Below are 10,452 nucleotides of genomic sequence, written 5' to 3'. Positions count from 1 at the left end.
GCTATATATAGAATTTGCACAAACAAAATGAGTTGTGACATACTTGGAAAATATCAAAACCTGTTCTATTATCTTAATCAAGGGCCTCATTTGGCTTCTATCCCAGTTGATCTTCCACACTGGTTTAGATTGATCGAGTAAAACGTTTCTACCTCGGAAATCCTAAAAAGCGCACCCGATCGAATTGACCGAAAAAATTAAAGATACGGTTTGATTCTGTTTTTGATCTTTAATATTTTCATTTATCAAATCTTTACAGCCCATTCAATGTAATATAGGAGGGCCTACATATAATGTAAGTATTTAAGAAAACAATTTCAGCAAGTAGCGCCGGCTGTCATGGATCGTTAAGTAGGTCGGATTTGGAGCCGAATTGGCGGTCAGTGCAGTTATTGATGCTCATCTGCTGCGAAAATTCGCTTGTAGATATATCGTCATCGCTTGATAAAAATTCGAAAAAGTTCAGCACCATGTTACTCTGACTGATCTAAAACAACAAATAACATAACTAAACGTGAGTAAGAGCAAAAATGTGTATTGTTGATAAAAGTAACGATGCAGATTATTTGTCGAGGAAAAGCTTCGTAAATTCGAATAAAGGCGAATCTGTTCTCTACCGAATGGTCCTGGTGTATGAGTTGTTCTAGGTAGGCGTTCAATTGCTTCACTCTGGACTCGGCCACTTTCCTCGTGTTGAAAGTAAACATTTTCCGGCCTAAAAGCGAATGAATGAAATATAAAAGGCAAAGATAAGGGAAAAGGGGCACACGAGCGTATTTTTTCGCTCGATCGCGGCGAACTTATAAATCGCCCGAAAAATTCGCTCGCGTGGCCACTCACGGCGACGACGATTTCGTCGACGCCAACTCGATCGCCCGGCGAATCGCCCGTATCAAACATGTTCAATATTTTCGGCCGATTATTTACGCCGGCGATCGGATCGCCCGCAAATTCGCTCGTCTGCCCGCACTCAGCGAATTTCGCCGAGCGATCCATTTTTCTCAACCTAGGATGCATTATTGATATCATGTGATTCGTTAACTCTCTCCCTCTAAGTGCCAGTCGCTGAGCGAATTTCGGTCTGGTTTTATCGCTACGCGTGCCCGCTCGTATCGGGCGTATAATTTCGTCTGCGAATTTGCTGGCGAATTTAATCGTCGCGATCGGGCGAAAAAATACGCTCGTATTTATAAGTGCGAATCGTAAGTGTCTACATATTTAGAACAGTTCAACAAATCCATGGTATTCCAAAAATACAAATATTTACACAATTACCGGGTAGCTGTTTTTTCGAGAGATGAAGCAAACTTCACTGATGACCTACCGGGTAAATACGGTAACGTTCTGGTGACTGGATTGTTCTGCTCTGGAAACCTATCAAGTATGGCACATTGCATATAAAAGAAGTCTAAATATCTTCTTCGTATTCGATCCGTTCTACCATAGTTCCACGTCACTTCGATGATAAAGTAATATTCGCTATGAAAATAAGAAGTTTTCTCCTCGAATCCGAGAACGTGAGCTGACGTCACATAAGTGTTCGAGCAACTGGATCCTTCGTAAATCTGCGAAGCCATATTTCCTTTTTAAACTCGATTCAGGGATCCATGGATTATAGACTGAGAACAGGAATGATACGAAATATATGCATTGATACTATAGTTTGATAATATATACATGACTAACAGTAAGAAATATCGGTCAATAAATCGACGTCTGATCAGATCTAACCCAAATACTGCATGTAAATATCTAGAGCCAACCGGGTACGTCGAACCAGGGACTCAACTTTGCCGAGAAAATAAAATATGGACCCACAACATCAATGTCATCACACCTAATAGCCTTGGTACGGTATTGATAATGATAATCAAATAACTCTGTGCCCGCCCGATTAGAGAAATTGCGTCACCAAATTTATGCATACGAAATGGACTACTGATAGCGGGCACTAACATAAGGGGTCAATCAACTAAGCAAACCGGGCCTCAAATTAGGCAATCCATTAAAAATGAAAGCCATATATGCGATTTATGTACAGACCTGTGAATTCGACTCGACGATATATTCATGGACTAGTTTCAAACCTAAATAACATTGTATTTAAAAACACAAGTACTGCTGACATATAAATCATATATACGTATATTGGGAGCGGAATGCATTTAGGGAAGCAACTTTTTACTTTGATGATACTACGTAGCCATCCTTATTAATGCCTCAGTACATTTTGTTTTTCTGTAATATATCCTCTCGTCCATTCATGAGCAAGCATTAATCGAAGATAATAAAAGATTGGCAACAAAAAATTGAAGGCCCCAAAATCAATTTTCAAGGTCAAAGTGCTGAATTTAAGGCTTTTTCAAGCCTTTGAATTTCTTTTTGACAATTCAAGCATTCCAAGGTCCGCTTTTATCCTCATGCAGTCAGTTAAGTATCGGCGAAGTGTCCTTAATCAAAATCCAAGGCACAACAAGACAACAAACTCGTATTCAATATGACAAGAAATCCATCCATTTATTACACATTTCTACCTTTCTTTTAAAATGCGATGTATTTTACATTAACTGCAAGACTTATGTACAAAGATTCTTATGCCACACATGAATAAGATAACTTAAAATTCCTAATGATAAAATGTCTCATTCAGACATAAGAAATAATTCGTGATAAAGCGTTAAATTTCAGTATCGTAGAAACGTTATTTCTAATGACCGCTCTATACATATTCGCTGTACAAAGTTGTGGTAAAATTCATTCTTACTGCCCATCGGACAATTCATAAATAACCTTCATAATAAAACATATTTGTTTGTACATACATATACTGGTATGATGTTCTATTGCCATATAGACTGGACATAAGAACGCAATTAAAGTTGTTTTCTCACTAATATGATCTAACATGAACTCATTTTAAGTTTCAACGTTTTTTACGACTGCCACTGTGAGATCGAGTGCGTTCTCGTTTCGTCGGCTTCTCTCGACTTTCTGAACGTTTCTTTTTCTCCTGGAAAATACATGAAATTATTAGAAGAGTTGAGCCAATGAATCATGAAGTTCTGTCAGTATACCGGCAGGGAGCCTACAGAGATTGGTTATTCCTAGATGTAAGGAGTTTTCAAGGAGATTTTAAGGAGAAAATTTCAAGGAAGTGTCTGCATCACATTCATATCCCAATTACTAAGCCAATTTTATCCTATACACTATCTAAACTTTGTGTCTATTCTGAGCATTTTTCTCAAATTTAAGTGTTGTCAAGCACCTTTAAAAGAATTTTCTGTATAAGAGTTTTCAAGGAATCGAAGTCGTAGGGACCCTGTAGTGAAATCTCAATTATTTACCGGCTGGGTTCGTCGACTTCTGTCCCGACTAGTTCGTCGATCTCTCTCCTCCAGGTGGCGTCTGCGTGCATTCTCTGCCTCCTCTTCTTGCTGGCGACGCAACATTATTCTTTTATTTCGTTCCTCTTCATATTTTTCCCTCTTAGCATCTCGCTCAGCCGCCTACAAATACAACAATAGCGATGACTAAAAAATTTAGAAAACATTAAATCAATTGTGGTAGCTTTTTTTCTGAAATCAAGGTTATATTCACCTGCTGATCTGTAAGTGGTAACCAGTATATACTCGGAACTGCTTTCGTTTTCCTAAATAGATCATCCAACAACTTCGCGGGCTGTTCTTCCGTTTTCTTTACAGCTGAAACAAATGACAAACAGAACTGAATATGATTTTTTTTTTGGACAATTTGTTAAGGAAAATCAGAACTCCACAGATATGATGGCAAACATACGTTTTTTCAGTTTACGTTCGCGACTTCTCTCTCTACGCCTTTCACGATCATCGGATCGCGATCTGTCGGCACCAGTTCGCCTGGGACTGCTGCGATTTCGCGACCGGCGGGAATCGTTTTCACCTGCACTGCGGTCGCCTTTTGAAGTAGCTTCCCTTTCACCGCGAGCCCTTTCACTGCCACCGAATTCAGCTCTCTCGTGCAATTGTGAATTCTCCGGTTTGCTGGGTTTCGGTAGTTGACCATCTGATTTGTGAAATTTCAACTGTAACAACAAAACACGCAAATGATATTGTTATTCATGCTTTCAATATAGATCCGACAAAGACAGGGTGACCACTTTCCACCCATTTACAAATCCCCCCTCGGGTTTTCCCTGACATTTCCATGTGATTATGCAAAATTCCCTGAGTAAAAGTAGAGAAATTTCACATTGAATCATGCACGCACTGATTAAGAAACATGTGGTGAATAGCATTATCCAAATTCATCAAGTTTCCCAGGTTTTTGGTTACATTTGTTGAATTCCCTGATTTTTTCTAGATTTTTCTGATTCCCCAAGTTTTCAAGGTCAGTGGCCAGCCTGAAGGAACTGGAAAAGGACTGTATGTTACAGTGCTTAACCCTGATTTAATCAAATCCTACCTCTTCCTCAGTAGCGAAGTCGACTTTCAGTTGTTTTGGGTTCGATAATGGCCACGTAGCACCGTGTAACGCTTCCCGACATTTCTTCGCATCCTCTTCACTTTCAAACTGTCAAATCACGATACAAATAATGTGAATTATATTCACAATCTAGGCATATTCCTTTACGGAATTTAAGATGAGCGTTGTAGGATAGAAGGTAGTAATCAACGTAATTGAAACGTACCGTAGCAAAACAATGAGATTTGATCTTATCAATCCAGAAACCGTCATCGACTAGTTGCCCGTATGTACCGAGTAATTCTTTCAGTTGATTCAATGTAAAAGGACGAACGAGATTCATCACGTGAACGAACGCTGTTACGTCGTGATGAGCGGGTGACGGCGATCTCGGTGCTGGTTTCGGTGCATCGAAGTAAGGTCGCGATCCTTGCGTGCTGATTGTTCGGTACACTTTCGGTTTGACGTTCTGCTCATTGTCATCAACGATTAACTTTTTGATTCCTACTTTCTCTAAAACACCTGCAAAGAATTAGATTTGTAATATTTTTATATTTTTTACATTTACCTGTTATCTAAAATCTTTTTCTTGGTAAAATAGCCCTCCGATCTTTTACCTCCTGATTTTTCCTCCTCAGCTGCCTCTTCTTCCTTTGTATCCATTGCTTCATTCTCTTTATTATTTTCATTTTCACCACTCTCATCACCTTCGCATAGAACCTTTAAGTACAGTAATCAGTATACCAGTAAAGAGCCAAAATACTCAATTGATAATCAATATACCTGCTAGGAACAGTGCAGCGACTCCAAATCTTACCGTTCGCCTAATTTTAACAATTTTTCGGCCCTCTTCTTCCTCCTCTGATTCTGCTAGTTTTGATTGTTCAGCATTCGATTCTGTGGTAAGCACTGCTTTGATGTCTGGTATTAGAGTCTAATGAACACAAATATAAAATATAACACCAGAAGGTTAATTCCTTACACATTGAACAGATTGTGAAGCCACATATCAAATTAATTCAAGTGTTAAAACTATTTGAATCCCTAAACACCTTCAAAGAATCTGAAGAAATGGCTATTGGCTGTTTTCGTAGAGTTGTCTGTTTCGTTGAACCCCATCTTCTTTTTCTCACTGGTTTAGGTGTCTCCTTTTCTTCTTTCATAGCTACGTTAATAAAGCATTACCATAAAACTAAATATGTATTTGTCTTAAGTATAGTATATACATTAATTCAGAATAAAAAGTTACACTGCTCAAACCAGAGCTTCCAACTTGTGAAAAGTGCTTTTTAGTAACAATTTGAAACTTTTCAAGAGCATTATGATCGAAAGTTAAATGAGTAAGTATTCTGAGTTCTGTTTAAAATCCGTTTATTTCAGGAAGAGTAGGCAGATCTGTCAAAGAATAGATCAGCGCTGGAGCCAAGAAAAGAGCAATACAAACAATGAAGACTTCTTTTTGTTGGATGAAGATAAACTGTGAGGGCGAGATATACATACCAATTCCAGTGACAACCGATACAGCTGGGCTCAGGATTTCCTAAAATATTCGCAGAAGTAAAGTTAAATCACAAATCAAGGTCATATATTAGATGAAATTATTACAAAAGTTACAAATCAAGTTTCTGAATGAAGACTAAATTTCAAAGAATGGTTAACTGATAATATTTTCCAGAATCATCAATAGCTTAAATATACAAACGAAATTCCCAAACCAAAATGTTAAAGCATGTAGAGCAAAACCAAAGATTCTAGAAACTAGAACATTTCAAGTGCAGTTGAATGAACCAAGTTTCACGGAAAGTTGTGGCAAATTCTTTCTTAAGCTTGAAATCCATGATGTTCATAAAGGGAAAATATGTCTTAATTATATAAATAAACAATCCATAGGAAATTTAATATATATCAGTACCAGTACTTCAACATTAATGAATCATTGAGATTAGTAATTCATTTTCAAGCTACTTTTCTTCAGATGCTGTTGCGTGTGCGTTCCGTTCAAGCCACCATACTCTCGATAGAGTAACTTCATCTCCTAATAGACAATGCAAGTGGTAGTCGTCAGTGAAAGGGCAAGGGGACCGAAACACAATTGCCTGGGATAACGAACGGTTGTCGTCTTCTTTCATTTCCACAATGATTATCACTCTCTTGTACAGACAAACCAACATTTCAGAATTGGTCGGAAAAGCTTAACAATTCACCGAACGGAGTACATACATCAGTGTCAATTAATAGCGAGTTGGTCCTTTTATATGCATTAGCGCGCAATAACACCATCAACGCCCAATTAAAATGTCATAAACAAACGTGACGAAATGCGGGAATTCGAAATCCAATCTACGAAAACTGTTCATTTCAGAATACTTCGCACTTTCTCATGTCCAATAGCGATTAATCGATCCTCATTGCATAAACAACAGAGTTCTTTACATTCATTAACGCAGGAATCAAACGCTAGAAAATATCCACATACGCAAAATGGCTTCTCTCGTACAGTATTGAGGTTTTAGCACGATATTCTGCATCTTGATGAAGTGTATTGATTAACATTGTCTTTATAACTTCACTAAACGAGTTCTCAAATATCTGCTTCTCGGTCATTTAAAACAACTTACGGATACGAAACGATATCGACACCACTGAAGTCAAATGAACAAAATAACTGGCATAACAATTAAGTTTTTTCCCAGACGATTCACTTATAAACTAGTCACAAAACAGATCGACGCAATTCACAGTTCTTATTGATGCGCGATGGATGTATCATCTGAATCCTGAACCACAGTATGACGTTGTAAGTTAACGATGCGCAATTTATTCTGAGGCAGCTTACTGTCCTTGCTTAACAAGTCACTTATAACACAATCAGAAAACCAACTGAATTCGCAAACAGTTAACAAGACACGTATCCAACATTTTCCAGATCTTTTAAGTTCACAACTTCGGTTGATCAGCGACAATATCTTCTGTTCTGGTCTAACGCAATAAATCAACCAACGGCAACTTTCTTGATGAAAATAGTTCGTACGACTGGCAATGATGCATTCTCTCAAATAGTCCTCGTCGTGACTTCAAAACATGCGCAGTGAAGTACGAGCGTTGTACATCTACTGCGATCATCGGATTGATGATGGCATCGGCGAGACGGCTGACGAAAGATCAGGCGGACACTACTAAACAGGCGTCGGGAGGGGACAAGGGCAGACTGGCGTGTCATCCACAATATATGTAGCTCGAACGATTGCTTGGTATGAATCAACCCCCAGTGCTTGCAGTCAACTATACAATACCGGAAATAGTGAATTGAGTACAATGTTTGAGGGAAGGAGTTTTCTTTCATAAATGAACTATTTAATTACATTAGCGATCAAAAATGTTCACTTCGTTATAAATTAAGATTTTCATACGCGAATAAAATGGAAATCTAGATAGACACAAATCTAAATTAAATACATTCCCATGAAAATACCCTCATCATTATCTAAATGGACCACTAGAATAGATAATAAGATACCAGTTTAATACAAATGAATAACAACCTATTGATAAATGGCTTTCTAAATCGTAATTGAAGTTCTTTTGACTCCTTCCCTCATGATTAATGAAAACGGAAAACGAGCCTGCAATGATATTTACCTGTTTAATCTTCAGTAAATTACTAGATGACTGACTATCTTTTATCTCCCCTTCTTCCATATCATCCTCAGTTTTGATCTTTGCTATCTCATTTTCGCCGCTCTCTTCCGGATTCGTTGTCGGCGTTTCTTCTTCATTTATATCACCATCTTCTTTCTCTTCCGCTGCTGCCTCTACATTCGCCTCCTCTTGATTCTTATCCACTTTTTCAACCGGTGTTTCTTCATCTATTTCAATATCCAGATGTCTAAGAAAGAAATGATGATATGCGTAAAATAATGATGATCATAAAAACTTTTCTCTGGCTCAATTTAGAATATTACAGGGATGAGATACAAGATTCTGAAATGTTTACATTGCCATTTTCAAAAAAAGATTTTCTGGCAAGAATTTTCAAAAAAATTAACATGATTTCCTGTAGAAGTTTTCACATTTTTTTCACATCCTTCTCACAAAATAATACTTTTCAGAAATTTTCACATTTCTCACATGTATATCATCCCTGATATTCACAACACTTTCAATGTGGGATATTTTCTTTTACCTTGGTTTTTCTGTGCTTTCATTTAGAGCTGAATGGAAGCTGTCTTCAGCTGCATCATCGAGCTATACAAGAAATGAAATTTCAATTATCATCTATAAATGGCCACACATTTCTTTTCAGAGGAAATCAAATTTTCAAAACAATATTTGTGAATGTAAAAATGAAATTTCTCAGCAGTTTCGTATTTTATTTGTTGTTGGTTTATACCTCATCTTTTTTCATTTGTAAAGTAGGCTTCTTGACACTACTGACAACTGATCGTTTCGGGGAGGGAGAACGCGATGATCCTGAATCTGATTCCGATCCGGACGACCCATCAGAGCTCGGTGATCTTGACCTAGATACAAGATAAAATCGATAACACAGAAGGGAAATTTTTTCTGTTGATTATCATTATTTTGCCGATTCCTACCTGGACTTCTCTTTAGTCATCTTCGGTTGTATACTCGTAATTTGTTTTGGAGAAGGAGATCTTGAGGCAGATCGAGATTTCCCTGATGATCTATGAATGAATACAACAAAAAAATCAATCAGACTTTTGTAAGGAAATAGATCATGAAATATCATCAGCAATATATTTCTTAGAATCTTGTTGATCTTAGATGAATAACGTGATAAATTTTTGCATAACTTAAATTTTATTTTATGCCAAACCGTATAGGTTTCCAGGAAAAACAATTACTTCTGACCAACACAATGTCATCGTATTCAATCCTCGAAACACACTCAGAAGTGACCCTTGATTATAGACATATACCTTGAATGAGAGGAAGATGATTTCGAAGATGATCTAGATGATGAACTACCAGGTCTCTTTACTTCTTCAGTTTTATCATCATCTCCATTATCATCACCATTTTCTGCATCTTCCTCAATATCTGTGTCTTCATCATCAGCTTGAGTTTTCAGAAACTGCAAAAAAGAAGATTACCACTTCTGAGTAAAGTATTAAAATTAGGAAGTCGAAAGAGTTTGAGTTGAGTTTGCTATGCCCAAGGAAATTAGCTGTAGCATGTAGGATGTAGCGTAACCAATGTCTCATAAACCTGTCCGAACCCAGCGTTTGAATTGACTAGATAATTAGTGAATAGGGGATTGAGGGGTCTAGCCCATACTCAAACTGCGTATTTGAGGTCACCTTTTGCCATTTCTGCTTCAGTGTAATTATGGACAGTTTATTGTTCGGGTTCAAACTAGCTATGAACAAGGGACACTAAATTGCAGAAGATCCAAAAACTAATTTTGCAAATTATGTATAAGCCAAAATACAGCGTTAACTAGAGCCAAATTATTGGCAAATCCACTTCCGAATCCGAGATTTAGCCTCGCTCGGTTTCCAGTCCACACAATTGTCTGACTTTGTACAAGCGAATATCGACTATTTTTAGCAGTACCTGTGTAAGTCGTTCTAACAGGTCTTTCTTGGTACCACTTTTATTCAAACCCCGTTTTTCGAGTTCTTTTTTGAGATCAACCACTCGAAGTTCGCTTATAGGCCGGCCATCGATTAACAAGGCATCGTTCTGCCAGTCCGCCATCTTGAATTTAGTGCTCGTAGCGTGCCCACCGGTACCAGTCTAATATTCAACTGCCAGAGCATACTACAGTATATAAATTCAATTCAATCTCTAACAATTTACGACATCCACCGCTAGTGGCACGCTGTATTTTCTTGGATATTTTTGGCAAAAAATGTTCATTGGACTGCGTAGTATTCAACCGTTATACAGAGTACAGGTGTGGTCCGAGCTTTCTTTGCAATCGTACCTCAAAGTCTCCTCGACCACCGCACTTCGAGATGCTCATTCTTCCCCGCGCGAGGAGGCGGA

The 10,452-nt window shown here is 37.9% G+C and overlaps 2 protein-coding genes across 4 annotated transcripts; both read right to left on the bottom strand.

The window, feature by feature from the left end:
* Positions 1 to 229: 229 nt before the first annotated feature.
* Positions 230 to 2,061, bottom strand: LOC141902777 (SH3 and PX domain-containing protein 2B-like). 3 transcript variants are annotated; one of them, XM_074790663.1, is made up of 4 exons: positions 2,044 to 2,061; positions 1,325 to 1,619; positions 618 to 715; positions 230 to 487 (listed from the first exon to the last, which is right to left on the bottom strand). In XM_074790663.1, the coding sequence occupies exons 2-4, from the start codon at positions 1,575 to 1,577 to the stop codon at positions 338 to 340; spliced, it is 501 nt and encodes a 166-aa protein (XP_074646764.1). In that variant the 5' UTR covers positions 1,578 to 1,619; positions 2,044 to 2,061; the 3' UTR covers positions 230 to 337. The 3 variants fall into 3 exon arrangements, with proteins under 3 accessions (XP_074646764.1, XP_074646765.1, XP_074646766.1); XM_074790664.1 differs by lacking the exon at positions 2,044 to 2,061 and having other exon boundaries at positions 318 to 482; positions 1,276 to 1,654; XM_074790665.1 differs by lacking the exon at positions 2,044 to 2,061 and having other exon boundaries at positions 345 to 487; positions 1,276 to 1,654.
* Positions 2,062 to 2,498: 437 nt separating this feature from the next.
* On the bottom strand, positions 2,499 to 10,176 carry LOC141902764 (apoptotic chromatin condensation inducer in the nucleus-like). Its single transcript, XM_074790641.1, has 16 exons — positions 10,018 to 10,176; positions 9,381 to 9,535; positions 9,036 to 9,125; positions 8,831 to 8,960; positions 8,624 to 8,685; positions 8,080 to 8,326; positions 5,941 to 5,980; positions 5,493 to 5,605; positions 5,258 to 5,374; positions 5,058 to 5,160; positions 4,667 to 4,962; positions 4,441 to 4,548; positions 3,796 to 4,060; positions 3,598 to 3,701; positions 3,345 to 3,506; positions 2,499 to 3,010 (listed from the first exon to the last, which is right to left on the bottom strand). The coding sequence occupies exons 1-16, from the start codon at positions 10,159 to 10,161 to the stop codon at positions 2,924 to 2,926; spliced, it is 2,223 nt and encodes a 740-aa protein (XP_074646742.1). The 5' UTR covers positions 10,162 to 10,176; the 3' UTR covers positions 2,499 to 2,923.
* Between the last annotated feature and the right edge of the window lie 276 nt (positions 10,177 to 10,452).

The sequence above is a fragment of the Tubulanus polymorphus genome, chromosome 3 (assembly GCF_964204645.1).
Source record: "Tubulanus polymorphus chromosome 3, tnTubPoly1.2, whole genome shotgun sequence".
In the NCBI taxonomy this organism is placed as follows: Eukaryota; Metazoa; Nemertea; class Palaeonemertea; order Tubulaniformes; family Tubulanidae; genus Tubulanus; species Tubulanus polymorphus.
This window is presented reverse-complemented; position numbering and strand designations above follow the sequence as displayed.

Bases quoted from the DNA above. Each gene is read 5' to 3' on its own strand.
- LOC141902764 (XM_074790641.1), bottom strand. From the start codon at position 10,161: ATGGCGGACTGGCAGAACGATGCCTTGTTAATCGATGGCCGGCCTATA. The intron at 8,961-9,035 runs GTAGGAATCGGC...TCTTGTATCTAG, and splicing joins ATGACTAAAGAGAAGTCCAG to GTCAAGATCACCGAGCTCTG. The intron at 8,327-8,623 runs GTAAAAGAAAAT...TTTCTTTCTTAG, and splicing joins GAAAGCACAGAAAAACCAAG to ACATCTGGATATTGAAATAG.
- LOC141902777 (XM_074790663.1), bottom strand. From the start codon at position 1,577: ATGGCTTCGCAGATTTACGAAGGATCCAGTTGCTCGAACACTTATGTG. The intron at 716-1,324 runs GTAGGTCATCAG...ATTCGCTTTTAG, and splicing joins AACGTTACCGTATTTACCCG to GCCGGAAAATGTTTACTTTC. The intron at 488-617 runs GTAGAGAACAGA...TTGTTGTTTTAG, and splicing joins TCATACACCAGGACCATTCG to ATCAGTCAGAGTAACATGGT.